Source organism: Lepidochelys kempii, chromosome 2 (assembly GCF_965140285.1).
Source record: "Lepidochelys kempii isolate rLepKem1 chromosome 2, rLepKem1.hap1, whole genome shotgun sequence".
Taxonomy (NCBI): Eukaryota; Metazoa; Chordata; order Testudines; family Cheloniidae; genus Lepidochelys; species Lepidochelys kempii.
The window spans coordinates 57266646-57283538 of record NC_136381.1 but is presented as its reverse complement, the minus strand read 5'-3'; the positions used below and the strand labels follow the sequence as shown (position 1 = coordinate 57283538).

General features: G+C 40.7%; 1 protein-coding gene across 20 annotated transcripts in view; it reads right to left on the bottom strand.

Annotated features, from left to right (window-relative positions):
• STAU2 (staufen double-stranded RNA binding protein 2) overlaps nucleotides 1-16893 on the bottom strand; it is a 225159-nt gene that overhangs the window by 51654 nt on the left and 156612 nt on the right. Inside the window, exon 15 of one of the 20 annotated variants that reach the window (XM_078851513.1) lies at nucleotides 6288-6317. The exons of the other annotated variants lie outside the window; for them this stretch is intronic. Within the exon in view, the coding sequence (XP_078707639.1) occupies nucleotides 6303-6317 (15 nt within the window). The 3' untranslated portion in view covers nucleotides 6288-6302. Of the gene's footprint in view, nucleotides 1-6287; nucleotides 6318-16893 lie in introns of those variants that run through there. 20 annotated transcript variants of the gene reach the window in all.

The following is a 16893-nucleotide window of genomic DNA, read 5'->3' as shown; positions in this document are numbered from 1 at the left end:
ACTTCACACTAGGGGTTCCCTCGACATAACCATTTCAGTTAAAAAAAATCATACTTCTAACCAACATAGTTATATTGTTACCAAAACTGTGTGTAGACCAGACTTTACAGTGGCACAGTCAAGCACTCAAAAGTTAGGAAACACCAATTTAACATTGTCTGTGCAACCTTAATTTGGTCCTACTTGTGTGCATGCCTTATGCAGGGCCAGCTCTAGGCACCAGCAAAACAAGCAGGTGCTTGGGGCGGCACATTTCTAGGGGCGGCATTCCGGCGCCGGCCATGCCGCCCCTAGAAATGTGCCCCTGCCACTCCAGCTCGCCTCCGCTTGCTCCCCTAAGTGCGCTGCTGCCGCTCCGTTTCTCCCCACTCCCTCCCTCCCAGACTTGCTGCGCTCGAAACAGCTGTTTCGCGCGGCAAGCCTGGGAGGGAGGAGAAGCCGAGCGGCGGTGCATTCGGGGGAGGCAGCGGTGGTGGAGTGGAGCCGAGCTGAGATGGGGAGCGGTTCCTCTACCCTCTCCCGTTACTTCCTGCGCTGCTCCCCCCGCTCACCTCTGCTCCATCTGCTCCCCTGAACGTGCTGCCTCTCCCTCGCCTGAGAGGGAGGGGGGGAGAAGTGGAGCGGTGGCGTGTTCAGGGGAGCAGGCAGAGCAGAGGTGAGCTAGAGCAGGGGGTTGCGGTGGGGGGGAGGAGCCGCAGGAAGCAATGGGTGGGGGAGAATGCAGCACACCCAGGGGAGGAGGCAGGGCCAGGGATTTGGGGAAGAGATTGGAAAGGGGCGGAGCCAGGGGCGGCACAAAAAAAAAAGTGGGGGCGGCCAAAATTTTTTTTGCTTGGGGCGACAAAAATCCTAGAGCTGGCCTTGGCCTTATGATATACTCTGTAATTACCTGATCACATACTATTTTTCCTACAGGAATTCTGCTTCATTCAGTACACAGGATGGACATACATGAGCATGCATTTTACATTACATGCACACATACACATGCACACACAAGAGAGAGAGAAAAACTTTCCGATTATACTGGAGGTGACTGATACAAGGATTGGGGTTGAGAACTACACACGGCCCTCCTTTCTGACTGGGGAAAAAAGCTGAAAAATCTCTCTCCATATCTTTAAAAGGGAACTAAACATTCTTAGTCCTTTGATGATGCTTGAAATCATTGATTACCAAGATATGATCCCCTAATGGGAATGGTTCAGCCTTAGAGTTACAGTAACTCTTTTGGTTCCACTATTGTGATGGGGAATACACACACATACTTCTGGAGTTATGTTTCATATTCGGTGGTAGCACATTTGTATGAGCTCTCACTTTCCCAAAAAGCTTCATAAGACCCCATCGCAGGGTGCTATATCCTAGGTAGGTGACTTCTTGGGTGGCCAGTTGATCATTGGTTGGGTTGACTCTCAAACCTGCCTCCCTGAGAGTCCATAATATTGCAGCCACATGCTGCACATGTTAGGCTCAGCTCTCGCTGTAGATTATGATATTGTCAACATAGGTAGCCCCCAGGCAGCTGTAGCACTCTGTAAATCAGCTGCTGGCAAGTGGCGGCAGCTCCATGAAGTCCAAAGGGCATGGTTTTAAATTGGTATAGCCCCCACAAAATGGGGAAGAAATTTTTTTCTTTAGATTCAGATGTTAAGGGGATTTGCCAGTATCCCTTTATCAAATCAAGGGTGGATATATACTTAGTGGCCTCTGGACGTTCCAGCTGTTCGTCGACCCTAGGTACGGGGTACATGTCGAATTTTGAAATGGTGTTCATCTTCCGGAAGTCAATACAGAACCTCATTGACCCATCCGGCTTGGGCACAAGCACAATGGGGCTTCTCCACTAGCTCTGTCACTATTCGAGAACTCCTACTTCTAACACGGGGCCTGGAGTGTCTGGCAAACTGCCTTCCACATCTTCCTCAGGACTGGTGCTGAGGCCTGAAGTCTGAATTCTGGATTGGGAGGAATGGGGTGGCAAGGAGGCCCTCTTGTCCTTTCCAGGCTTTCAACAGGTTGATGTGATACATCTGGGTAGACTTTCTTTTCCTGAGTTGCTGGATGATCTCCCCAATCCATCTCACCACCTTGAAGGAGCCTTGCCAGTGAGCCAACAACTTGGATTCTGAAGTTTGTAGCAGCTGTAACACTTGGTCTCTGAGCTGGAACATACATAGTGTGGTCCCTTTGTTATAGGCTTGTTCCTGGGTGTGTTGTGCCTTTCTGTAGGTTTTCTCTTGTGAACTCCCCCAGTTTCTTCAATTTCTCCTACAGCTGTATAAAATACCTCACTACATTGTTGTCCTGGTGCTTTGCTCTTCCCAAAGGAGGTCAGAATCCCCCCGGGTTGCTTCCCATATAATAATTCAAATGGGGAGAACCCTGTAGATGCCTGGAGCACCTCACAAATAGTGAACAAGAGAAGGGGGATCAGGCAGTCCCAGTGTCAGGGTTCAGTGGTCACAAACTTTTTCAACATGTTCTTCAACGTTTTGTTAAACTGTTTGACCAGCCCATCGATCTGGGGGTGATACACTGACATCCTTAAGGAGCTGGCCTTCAGTAAGATGCATAGGTGAAATTCATCCCTTGGTCTGTCAATATTTTTCTAGGGATCCCCACCCAGGCAAATATTTTTATGAGTTCACTAGCAATGACAGCTACTATTGCTGACCAGAGGGGAATGGCCTCGAGGTTTCTGGTGGCATAGTCCAAGATTACCAGTACATATTTGTGCCCTGCTGCAGACTTCTCCAATGGACCCACCATGTCTACAACTATTCGCTTAAAGGGCACTCCCACAATGGGTTACAGTACCAAGGGGAGTTTCAGGACCTTTCTCTGGTCCATGCACTGGCATTTCAGGCACGAGGCGCAATAGTCTCACACCTCTGGGTACACAACAGGCCAGTAGAACCTCAGGGTCACCCTTCCAAGCATCTTCTCTCCCACCAAGTGTCCCCCACATGGAACTGTACGGGCCACTTGTAGTATCTGCCTTCAGAACTTCCTCAGTACTAGGAATTGCATTCTTACCTCTCCAGTCCTAGGATCCTTCATTGCCTGGTACGCTTTCTCCCCTATTAGTTCAAAATGGGTCCACTGTTTCAACTGCTTTACCATCTGCACAGATGAGCTGTTCATAAACTTTGTTCAGGAAGGGGGTGTTTCTTTGTTTTTCCACAACCCCACCCCCACACATACATTTGACAACAAATCTAGGTGATGAGTGGTGGTGAGTCTCTATGCCCCAGTCGGATTCAGGCAGCGGGTCTTTCACTCATGAAGATGGTCCTTCTCCTGGGTCTTCATCTTCCTTTGAGCCCCCCTGTTCCCAAGGCTCCCTCTCAGCCACTGTGGCCATTTCCACCTTCCTGGGTCTTCTGGCTCTGCTTTCTCCATGGAAGCACTCTGTCACCCTTCGACCTCTTAGCCAAAGCATGACTGGATAAGCCAGGTCTTTTGCCACGCCAACCTGTACCGTTTCCACATGTTCTTGCACGGTTAGTCATACCTCTCTCATTGGACAGGGTCACATGTACCCACAGATACACTGGAGGTAGATTATGTCCCTAGCTTTACCTCTGGTCCCCACCAGTCTCTTCCAAACTAAGGTCTGACTATAGTGAGTCTATCAGCCCTTGTACAGCTACTACATCCATTTGTATTGGGACCAACATTTTCCTAAGGCCCCCTCTTTCTAGCCCTGTTCTTGGCTGTCCAGGCCTGACCGTAATTACAGCATGAATGGGCAGTCCTTTCTGAAATGTACTTGCTGGCCACATGCAACATAGCTGCTGGTGGGAGGAGTTGATTTCTTGGTAGGTTCTCCCAAGGTAGAGAATCTGTTTTGATAAGATCGCTCAGCCAAGCCAGGCGGGGCCCCTCCTGGTCAGCAGAGATGGACCGTCAGGTTCCTCTCTTTGCTTTTGTGCCCCCTCCCACTAGGTTTGTGCATCCAAGTTCCCTCAATTACCCTTGTCAGTGTTTGGGTATTGGTGCTCCATGTAGACTTGGGGAGCCCAGGAATGACTTTTGGTGTTTTAGCTTCTAGCCTGAGGGACATCCGGTAGTTCTCTGCCAATGATACTGCCTCTGCCAATGCTTCCGGACGATATCTCACCAACACTAGTGTCCTCCCACTGGAAGGATTTGGGTGAATTGATCTTTTCCACCACTTGAATCCTGGTATGACCCCTGGCTTGAGCTATTGCCAGCAGTGTTCCTTCAAGCTCTGAGTAACTGCCTGTGGCCACACACCTGGGAGAATTTCTCAAGGCAGAACTGTTATCAGTAGGTTTCTGGTGAGATGCTGAAGGCATCTAAGATGGCTGCTTTGACGTGTATGTAGTCTAGGACAGTCAATGCATCAAGATCTCATTCTGTAGCCTGGGCCAGTCTGGTCAAGTAAGGGGCCAATAGGGTGGCCCAGCTCTCTTTAGGCCATCAGGATGCAACAGCCATGCACTCCAAAGTGTGACAAGGAATATCTGGGGTTGTGCACAAGCCCCATTTGGTCAGCTTTACTGGAACAGGTGGGGTTGAACTGGCATCCCCCCCTCCTGCCCCCGATGGACAGGCTCTAGGTCAGTGGCTCTCAACTTTTCCAGACTACTGTACCCCTTTCAGGAGTCTGATTTGTCTTGCGTACCCCCAAATTTCAACTCACTTAAAAACTACTTGCTTACAAAATCAGACATAAAAACACAAGTGTCATAGAATCATAGAATCATAGAATATCAGGGTTGGAAGGGACCTCAGGAGGTCATCTAGTCCAACCCCCTGCTCAAAGCAGGACCAATTCCCAGTTAAATCATCCCAGCCAGGGCTTTGTCAAGCCTGACCTTAAAAACCTCTAAGGAAGGAGATTCTACCACCTCCCTAGGTAACACATTCCAGTGTTTCACCACCCTCTTAGTGAAAAAGTTTTTCCTAATATCCAATCTAAACCTCCCCCACCTGTTACTGCATACTGTTACTGAACAATTGCTGACTTTCTCATTTTTACCATATAAATGAACTGGACTATAAATATTGTACTTACATTTCAGCGTATAGTCTGTAGAGCAGCATAAACAGGTCATTGTCTGTATGAAATTTTAGTTTGTACTGACTTCGCTAGTGCTTTTTATGTAGCCTGTTGTAAAATTAGGAGAATATCTAGATGAGTTGATGTGCCCCCTTCAAGGCCTCCGCGTGCCCGTGGGGGTATGCATACCCCTGTTTGTAGGAGCGACACCACCTGCTGGATGAGCCACTGCTCCTGTTCCTGCTGTTCCTCTGCCGTCTCCTAAATCAGCTGTTGCGGCTGCTGTTGTTGCTGTGTAGGTGGCAAGCAGCTGGAGCAGCTGGCTCTGTTGTAGCTGTTACTGGTGGGTTTTGAGATGCCATTTTAGCAGCTCTCGATATCCATCCCTGGTTGTGTGTGTGTGTCTGTTTTCTCTTTTTTGGCCATCATCAGGCCTGGGACACTAACGCTCCCACGTTCTCCAACAAATGTAAGAGGGTCCTTGGTGGGCTGGGTGGCCTAATGGTTAGTACCAACCCACTAGTAGGGGGAGTAGTGATACGGGAGCCCAGGCCCAGCTGCTCCAACCATGCTCCAACCCAGGGCCCCATGAGGGTCAGCAGTGTTTGGCCTCCAAGGGGGCCCGCTGAGTTACCCTCCTTGGGTCACTTCTTACTGATGCTTTTCTCCCTCAGCTTCTGATACCAGATAGGGTAATAATAGTAAATAATAATAAATAATAATTTAAAAAGAAACCACTATCAGCCCAAACCAGGGTCAGTATACAGCCCTATTCCTTCAAGGAGACGTCTCTGGCACCTTTGACAGGAGTCTGTCTTCCTTGTGCTGCCTTCGCCCTTCTGAACTGGGTTGCTCCCTTTCCAATCTTGTCTCCAGTTGCAGCATGCTCTGCAGGGCTGGAGGGGCAGGTCTACCTGGGCCCAGTACAGTCCTTTAACCCCTTCTGACCCATTTTCGGGTTTGTATACCCCATCACATAGTGTAATCCCCATTTTAGAGAGAGGCTAAGTGACTTGTCCAATGTTACGTAAGAAATTTGTTTGTAGCCATGTTGGTCTCAAAAAATTGGAGACACAAAGTGGGTGAAGTAATATCTTTTATTGAACTAACTTCTATTGGTGAAAGAGACAAATTTTCAAGCTACACAGAGACCACCCTATAAGAAATTTGTGGTAAATCAGTATCTTGAAGCCAGGTCTCCCATGTACTATGCTAATGCCCTAGCCATTGGACAATACTTCCTCTGAATTCGAGTTTTGCTATTATCAACTCAGGAGAAAAACATCTAAGAAAGCAGTACAAAAAAAAAGAGAGAGAGAGAGAGAGAGAGAGAGAGAAATGCACTTCTATTATTTTCCCTTGCAGATGTAAATTTTCCAATTACGTATATTTTATAGAACAATCTTGGATCACAAATCTAACAGTATCAGCTCTTTGACCAGTAAATTCAAAATACACAGATTTCTATCAACTATATATAGTTATAAGCCCCATCTGTAACACAGATATTAAAGCTGAAAAAAGTGCATGTAAAAATCTATATCCAGATCACCACATTAATCTTGAAAAGACATTTAGCTAATACGGATTTCAGTATTATCATCTTTGCTGGTTCAGGGAAATAAGGATCTAATAAATTGCTCTAAGGCAAAATTATAATGACTGAATGAGGCTATACAATTAAGTCATAACTTTTTTAATCACCTTTGAAGTTAAATTTAGAAGAATTATGAGAAAAGGGGCAATTAAACGCCAGACTTTTCAATCTAAGTTCCCCCCATCAAAGATTCAGTTGCCTAAATTGTTTTTCACTATTTCAGTGGAGAGCTGGGTGCAACAATATTTCATCCCTCAACAGAGGAAGCAAGGAATACTCTTTCAAACAAAAGCTTTACCAGGCTATCAAAATCTTTACGAAGAAAAATAAACTAATCAAGATTGATCTATGAGGCCTCTCAGAAGCTCACAAATTCCAAATGTTCACATACGTTTTAAAGGGAAAAGAAGAGTAGTATTTGGCCAGTATTATCTTCATATCACAACCTCAAATGATGTGTTTTGGTGAAGCATGAGGTGAATAAGCAGGCCAGTTAACATCTATAAACAGCAGAGACATGGACAGTTTTCACAATGACTATTTACATAGTTTTAAACAGCTGTAGTTAAAAAGAATTTTGTACTGAAGTTTTTTAAGACTTATTTTCTGAAGAGAAGCATAGATCTAATTACTTAGAACCTAATTTGGCAAACAAGTGCATGTTTAACTTTTAAGTGTGAGTTGTTCTATTGAAGTTAGTAGGACTATTCAGATGAGTAATGTTATTCATGTGTTTGCAGGATTGCCAGGCCATAATCCTTCTCTTAGGGGGTTACATGAAAAGCTTTTAATTTAAAAAATGTCATTTATTGATTGAAATATTAAGTGGAAATCACAATAATAAACCTTCCAATTTAGCTTTTCCAAAAAATTAACCTTGTGACTGCTAATGCAAACCAAGCATTTAAAAGAAATCTCAGCCTATTTATTTCACAAAGAAAATGGTAATGACAAAAATTTGCTTCACATAACAATAGTTAAACCAGTTACTTCCCCTCTTGTCCACACTTCCTTCTTCTCTCCCTTCCAAATCATACCAATGTAGCATGTCAAAAATTCTATATACATCAATAATAGTAATATTTTGTACTCCCACAATGCCTTCCATTCTTGGTTCCCAAAGAACTTTAACAAACATCAGCTGAGTAAGACTCACTTCTCTGTAAGGTAGATATTATCCCTATCTTACAGGTGGGGAAATGGAGGCAGAAAGAGACTAAGGACCATCACACAAAATGCCTGTGGCAAAACCTGGAACAGAACGTAGTTCTCCTAATTCCCCATACTGTGCTTTAACCCCTAGACCAAAATACAGAAAAAAAAGCCACATGTAATTTCCCCCCTGGGGAAAGGAAGAGAGAAAGAAGGAAAGAACCACATTTGACAGGCGCTAGCCACATCATTTAATGCATGTCTGGAAGGCACTTAAAGGGCTTGTCTACACATGAACTGGAACCAAAATAATTACATTACTTTTAATTCGCAATTTTAATTATTTTGGTGCAAGTCTGCATGTGATGGTCACTCTTATTTCTGATTAAGAACGTCCTATTTCAACTTCTCCTAAATCAATTTTTTTACAGATTTAGGTTAAATCAAAATAGGACATTCTTAATCAAAAAAAAAAAATCCACACACAGACTTGCACCAAAATAACTAAAGATGTGAACTAAAGCCTGTTTAGTTATTTTGGTTCCAGTTTGTGTATGGACAAGCCCAGATACTACGGTGATGGGTACAGGTCAAGAACCTTAATAAAATAGAAGAAAAAAGACCAAACTTCCTCTCTTTCCAAAAATATGCATCCTGATTCTTCTGTCATTTACGTTGGTGTAAGAGAGAAAAGAATCAGGCCCATGATCTTCAAATAATTAACTGCACACTAATATAGTTCTTTACAACTGTGCTCTATCTAAATTTAATGCACTTTCTGGCTTAACAATTTTGAGATACACATGCAACTTTCATAATATATGAGACAGTGCAAATGACTTGGATGTTCAGCACTTTAAAACAGACTCACAATAGAAAACCAGAAAATCGGTATACCAGCTTGTAGCCGTGCATTCGCTGACGACCCAGTTCAAGTTTACTCAGAAAGTAGGTGTCATAACAGGAATTCAACTAATTATAGTAATATTACTAAATATCAGTTATGTTGATATTGCACTAACACTGAACTACAACAGCTGGAAGGAGAGGAGAATTATATAGCAGAAACAGATGCATTCTTACATGCTGTGTGTGAGAACTTCTCCACATACATCTGCAATTTTTTAAAATTCCTCCTACTTCTTAGAACAACCTTTTGCTAATTTTCTACAATTTTCTGCTCCACTAACTTAAAAGTCATTTCCTTAAGAAAACACATGACAGACAACTTGAGTGACTGATTATATTGTGCCATCACTTTGTTTTTCTCTGAGGCCTTTCTTTAAGAGGATGGATGTTAGTGTAAATGACAGAAAGGGGAGCTTCGCATAGGATTTCACTTGTGTTCAAAGACGAGTTAATGCAACCTCACTGAGGTGCAATCAACTTGACAAATGGATGCTGTGCAACCCCGTGCCTCCCACTGAAACCCGAGCGCCTGATTTACACAATATTCTCCTGTAAACTGAAGCAAGAACAAATTCCAGACAGACTTAATGCTGCTTTGCTGTATAATGGGTTGATTTGATAATTCATCCCACGTAATGAAATCTGATAATACTGGGAAAAAATACATCAGAAAGAATGGAATACATTAATGAACTTGTAAAAATACACTTAAATCTCAACAAGTTCAGTAAACAAAAAAGAAACTTAGCTCAAACCAGGAGTGTCTTTATATGCAGCCAGTGGGTCTCATATTTAAGACTGCAGCTAGTGAAAGACGTCGAGTTTCTAGTTACACCTAACAACATACATCATACCTTTCTTAAGATGATCAAGAAAAGAAAATTACTTAAATATCAAAGTAAGCTTTGAAAAGTGTTAGTATGTCTCACATTCCCGTTTCCCCAAACCACACAAATGATTTCATAGGAAAATGTAAGTCAGGTAGAGAAAGGTTTTTCCCCCAAGACTCAGTATTCATTGATTATCTGGACCATAAAAGAGGATAAGACAAGAAATTCAATAATAGTTTTTTAAAATCTAACTTTCTGGTAACATCTATTGAAAACAACTAAGACAATTTAGTTTAAAAATCATCTTTTACACCAGTGTGACTATATCCACAAAAATTATCTGAATGTTTCTATAAGGAAAAAAGCAATAGAGAATGACTGGGTTTTTTTTAAAAGAAATAAAATTTCTTTCTAGCACATGACTATAAACTACACAGATTGGCATTGTTTCCTACAAATGAACATTGTGCCTGCGGACCACAATTGCAATCAGAAACTTTTCACACATGTAAAAGTCGAATAGTGCAGAAATTTTAGGATTCTATTTACTTTGCTGTTGTCACAAATAAAAGAAAAAAAAACCTATACAAACATTTAATGCTGAAGTGAATGGATTTCAACAGCTGCTGATTTGGTGACATTGGGAATCCCAACGGAGATGTCCTGCTGAATTAACGTCTTGGAAATGTTAAAAAGAAACTTCAAACAGACCTTGTTTAGCAGGCGGTCGAAGATCTCTCTGTGGGGATCATGTGAAGACCAGCAGAGCAGTCACTCAGTCATGAATCAGACTTGTCAATAGTTGCCTATTTTCTCAACAGGTGTCTCAATCATGAACACAATCCTTTCCCCCCATAATCCTCTTATTTAACAGAAATCACCCACCGTCTGCACAGCACAATAGTTTTGCTCATACAAATCTTATCTTATTGATTGTCTAATAACTCACATATCTCTAATGTGATTATTGAATTTTATATTTGCTCTTAACCATCTTCTACCCTGCCTACTTACAGGAACACAGAAAGTATGAGAACTGTAGTGCCGGAGTTATAAAGCATTTAATCCTTTGTTATTGCTGCAGATGAGCACAGCAAACACTATGCTATCATTCCCTGGTTTATGGCATATTTATACATTGCTGTTATATTGCAGGTTCTTGTTATTAGTCATTGCTCAATAATAATCCTGCATTAGAACAGAAATTATATATTTTGTGGCAATAATCAGCCTAACCTTAATATAAACAAGAAGGTAGGAAAAATATTCTCACTGAGGGAATGCATCTCCATCAAAACAATTAAACACAGCATTTTAAGAACTCTCTCCAAAGCCATTTTCAGGGAGAAAAATAACTTCCCATTTAACGTATTCTAAATAATCTTGATTCACCATTTTCAACAGTATTTTTGCAACTGAAATTAGGTACTTTTCTAAATTTCTAAATTTAAAATTACATACAATTTGTCACCTTAATAAAGTGTATAAATACACATGCCTATGTTTTTTGAATGACATCAGTGTCAAACATCACACATAAAAAGAGACTGAGATTCTTTTTCTTTTACTACATGGAGTCTGGGTCAAAAGTAAGTGACAAACCAGTAAAATTTTCTAACACACTTAATGAACTTGGATAAATTGAATTATTTACAATTTGAGCTAATTTATTCATTCAAACCTGTGTTGCTCATTTACATTTTAAACTTCTTGCTGTTATTTTTTTTAATTTTCTGACCTCATCCTTTGTATTTATAGAATATCAATCTCCTATGGAATATCTGTTTTGTAAAACAATTAGAGCACATTATCAGCAATATGCATGATATCTGCAGTTTCATTCCTACAGCAAGAACGGCACCATTCCTGCATAACTCACAAATCAAACATAAAAAGAAACTCACCAAACAAAAAAAAGTCACAGCTTTGCTGCAGTGTTTTCAGATCATAAGTTCCTTCATATCAAACCTTTGTAAGCAAGCTCCCCAAGGAAGTTAAATTCTCCAAACATACTGTTCAATTTCATAATTTCCAAATGCCTCTGAATCTCATGTCAAGTGAAGTTAGAAAGTAAAACTTTTTCAGTTTCGTCACGCCAACTCTATGTCAAAATTTTTCCACATAGTTGAATAACATGAAAGTGCAGCAGTAGTTCCTGACACCCTCAATTTAAAAACTTATGATATACTACCTTGGAGCAAAGACTTGTTTAAATACTATCTGTAACATCAGTAAACTATGTGTACCACCTGTGCTGTAACTTGAATTACCACAATGTAAGACTACACAAAGAGATCGTCTCAGATTTCAGCAGAAAGACCATTTGTATTAATAGAAGTCCACATCAAAATCAAATTATTCACTATATTCCCCAATTTTAAAATGTTATTCAATTATATATCTCATATACACACACTATTCATTATACAGGATATACTACAGTGACAGGCCTATTAAAGTATCTGGATAAATACAGAGAGACACACAGTATAGCCCAGATCTTGGAAACACTAGGTATGTGAGTAACATTATACACAAGTAGTCCCATTGGAATCAAATTAAGTACATGCATAAATGTTTCCGTAACACACATTAAAGTGTAGGTAATATATGTAGGTGAGACATATTCATTAAATACTATTTGAAACATCAGTAATCAAACAAGTCTTTGCTTTCAGGTAATGTGTTTTTAAATTGAGGGTGACAGGAATTACAGCTTCAATTTCATGCTATCCAACAGCGTGAAAGAATTTTGGCATGCAGCTGGAATGATAAATTGATTTTTTTCAGTGGGATCACTCAGAAGCATAATGTTGCTCCCATGTGTAGGCGTTTGCAGGATCAGGATGTAGAATGTTTCTAAAATATGTTATCTGAAGTCAGTTTTGACAGTTACACATAAGACATCAAATGGTAAAATATATAGGCAGACGTATTCAGGGAACATAAATACATTCCTGTACAAAAAGTCCCTTTAAAGTATATTAAACTATATTTTCTAAATCACAAAAGCAGAGCTCACTAACGGATGATCCTGCCAGATGCTGCGTACTGACTGAGCAGTGCTGAGTGGGTGCTCAGTCACATTCAGGTAGTATTCAGTATCTGCACTTTGTAGGATCAGGGTGTAACATAACAAACCCAGCAGATTAAAATTTTAAAATGTATTTCCAACAACTGAATTGAAACAGATCATGACCAAGAAAAGTAGTTTTAGGGTAAGCTGATCTTTGCACCTTAAATGTAAAGATTTTCTACTTCCAACGTATGCTATAAATCCTCGTTGCACTCTGTTCTCACCCACAAAGACCCTGAATCTATGGTGATGTAGGTATACTAGTGCAAACATCTGATGCTGACACACTGCCATGGTGCAACCTGGAGCTTTCATTGGGGTGAACTGCACTGGTGCTAGCTCTATCTTAGATGGGTATAGCACCTCATCATCAGGGCTTGCATGAATAATCAATTGCACATGTGTTTGCAGAGTGATGCCATAGCAAAGAGAGCAAATGTGATCCTTGGAAGTTTAAGCAGAGGACTATCAAGTAGAAGTGGGGAGGTGTTATCATCACTGTATGAGACATTAGTGAGACCATTGCTGGAATACTGTGTCAGTTCTGGAATCTACTCTTTTAAAAGGACATTGATAAATTGGAAAGAGTTCAGAAAAGACCTACAAGGATGATACGAAGTATGGAAAATCTTCCTTACATTGAGAGAATGAAGTTAAAATGAGGAAAAGAATTCTGATACTAGAGGGCTCTTTAATCTAGCAGACTGAAGCACAACAAGAGCTAATCAATTGAACCTGAAGCTACACAAATTCAGACTAGAAATAAGGTACAAGTTTTAACAGGATAATTAACCATTGGAACAACTTACCTAGTTATGCGAAGTCTTTAAATCAAGACTGGATGTCATCCTAAAAAAGATTCTCTAGCTCCATCAGAAGTTGTAGGTTTGATGCTGGAATTAGTGGGTGAAATTCTATGGCCTATGTTATGCAGAAAATCAGCCTACATGATCATCAGACTACATTTCTGTCCTCAAAATCTCTGAATCACTATAGCTACACTGGGGTACTACACCAGTGCCAAAAAACCACTATAGAAAAGGTCTGAGTGTGCACACCTGCAGTTTCCATTGTATTCTTTGTCTGCTGGAGAAAAATGGGATTTGACACTACTTCTGCCCCCATAGTTCCTAAAACCAGTGCATCTTCCAAGAGCTGCTAAGGCTGGCCTCGTCCATACAATGTGCCATCTCAATGGCTCTCAATGGCTCTTGGGTAGCTCACTATTCAATTATCAAATGAACGTAGGTCTAGATCAAGCTCTTAGTACACCTCCCCAAGGGGAGCATAAGGAGGCAGTGTGCCTCTTAAGGCTACAGTTTAGCCTGTTCTCAAGTGTGACAGGCAGTGACCTCCTTTTGTCTTCAATCAATTTACCGCTACCTTTCCATGCCTTCCCCCTTGTCTTTTTTTAAACCATTAACACAAATTTCCTCTTTAGTTTCCTCAGGCCAGCAAGTGGCAATACCATCTGCCCGATTAAAAAAACAAGAATTATCAGAAGAAAATAAAAGTGAACCAATGGAGATTCAGAGTATGAATTATTAGTATTATTGCCTGGAATCTGCAGTTTCCCAGTCATCCTCACGGAAGACTATAGTACTGCATTTTGGTCTGTGTGACACTGTGGGAGGCCCTTAGGCCTGGTCTATGTACAAAAATTGCATGGTTTTAATCAAAGGCATCATGTTAAACACACACAGTGCAACTTTGTGTGTGTACTCTTTACATTTAAAGTTTAAGCCTGGCTTATGTTGATTTATCTTGCACCTGTAATTGTGTAAATCTATGTAGACCAGTCCTCATTAAGTCCAGTAGAACTATTCACATGCATAAAGTTATACACATATGTAAATATTCCCAGGATCAGGACACTTAGATCAAATTTTAAAAGTAGACTTTCATTCTGGGTACCAATTTGAGACACTCAGGGTCTAAATTTTAGAAGTGCTGAGCACCTACATCTGAAGATGCTGAGAGCTGTGGGTGCTCAGTGCTTCTGAAAATCAGGACCAATGGGTCAAGCTGGATGTCCAGAATCAGAGGGCACTTCTGAAAATGTGACCCTTTGCCTTTTCCTCAAGGTCTGCATATGTTTTCATTTGTGCTTTGTTCTGTGTATTTTTGAAACTTCACAACTAAATCATTTTCTGTGCTAAAATTACCTGTGTACTATTATTATCCCATTGTGTACGCACTCTCCATTACACCACTGATGTTCCAAAACTTGTTTCAGCACTTTAAGAAGAGAGTCTTAACACTACAACCTGAAGGCTGTGCAATAAGGCTTTTTTGTTATGCTTCTCATTCTCTCCTTCACACACAAATCTTTAAGTCTGAGAGGAATCTACTAATTTTTGTTTCATCTAATCATAACTTTGTTCCAAAACAAAGTGCTTTTCCAAGCTGTCTTCAGCACATTTTAATCACATTGCCTTGTACTATAGCATTGTTGGTTTATTACAGGTTATTCCCCAGTTCAAACCCTCACTCCAGATGTTCCTTATGTTCTTTTACACTTTCCTCAAGTTCCATACTTCCTGCTTTTGCATTAGTTTCAATACTGTTCGCTTCACTCTATAACTTACTTTGTTAGTTTTTCCCCTTATAATACTTTAACACACTGCATGCTGTAGTATTTCCACAGTCCACATAGGTACACAAACCTGTTGGCTTGTTTTTCTGAAAGACATACCTTAGTGAACACAGGATATTCTGCTTTTGAGATCAAAGCTTAGCTTGCTCTTCTGGCATTCAGTGACACCTCTTTATATAAAACACAGCCTTGACAATTTGACTTGTCTCCTGGCTTAAAGCAAGTCATTTTTTTTGACAGACAAGTAAACATGACTTTATCGTTATCATCATGGTGAAGACAGGCAAGTAGATTTCGCACCTGGTAAGTAAACTCAAAGACCAATTTTGCACGGTAGAGACAACATGCCCTGAAGTATGTGTTAGCACATTAATTTCTCTTATTGAACAACTGACACATGCTGTACTGAAAAGTCTATTGAGGGCTCAATCACACAATCAAGTACTGGCCTGCTCTGGGGCTGGTGGAGAGCCACACTGACTCAGTAGGATTTCCATGAGGCAGCGTAGCTCCCTTACTACTACATCCCACAAGTGCTGTGGTGCATACTTCTCTTCATGATAAGGCAGTTCTGCAGGCTGCTGCAGAAGGCTTTTATGGAGTTATGGCTCTACCCCCTCCCCGCTCATTCAGTGTGGAGTCTCCTTACTCCCCTTCTCCCCATGTACTGATGCAGAACCCCAACCACATTCCAGATGTTAACTGTAATGTACTTTATTTTTTCCTTTTCAGTATGTCGCTGTAAACTTTTGCATTGAATGATAAAGTCAGGTGTCCCGATTGCAGAGTTTGTTTAAATTTTCAACTGAAATGTTCATTACGTGATGTTGATCTTTTAGCACCTGAAACTTAATATGTGTGACTGCCATGGGGAAAGGAACATAATACTCAGAAAGAATACAAGTCCAGCAGCAGGTTTGCATTCTCAGCCCACTATCTATAAAAGTTTGGGGGCAACTGTAGTTTCTTCTTAAAGTCAGAGACACACTAATGCAAAACATCTTGTGAGAACTGGACAAATTAAAATCAGGTCCTTTACCTCCTTTGCTCAGATGTTATCGTCTCTAAGTGTAATGTAATTAATTTAAAACTATTACTTTCTATTTTAAGTGAAGAGTTGTATGCTCTCAAACACAATTTCCTCACACTCTACTAACCATGGAGAGGGATGGCTAGAAGCTACAAATCTTTAGGTTCTCCACTGATGCATTAACTAAACAAAAAAGACAACTTTACTTGTTTCAGAAGGCTTTATTAGAACAGGAATCTTTGAAGACAAACACAAAAGATTCTAGTATGTTTAGATTTTATAATGTAAACAACTAATTTAATGCATCACTAATGATATACAATAGACGCCATCTTGCAACACGAATGCAAGTAAGACACTGATGTAATCTGTGAGAGATTTCAAAGCAATTAATTTGGGAATAGGAAAAGAACCTCTATTGTGTAAACTCTCCCTGTTTTTCTTTTAAGTAATAATTAGAAAATGTAGCCATTTGCATTTGTTAAAGTTAACAAGCCATCACTAGAAGTCACTTCTAAACTTTAAAGTACATTTGGCAGTTGTATAGACTTAACTTTCTAGATTATTGGTTGGAAGGTTTTTAAAGTGTTAGTTAGGATTTCCACAAATCATTTAGGTTTTTTAATTTATGGTCATAAAACTATAAAGTTTTGCAAAAGTTCTCAAAATGT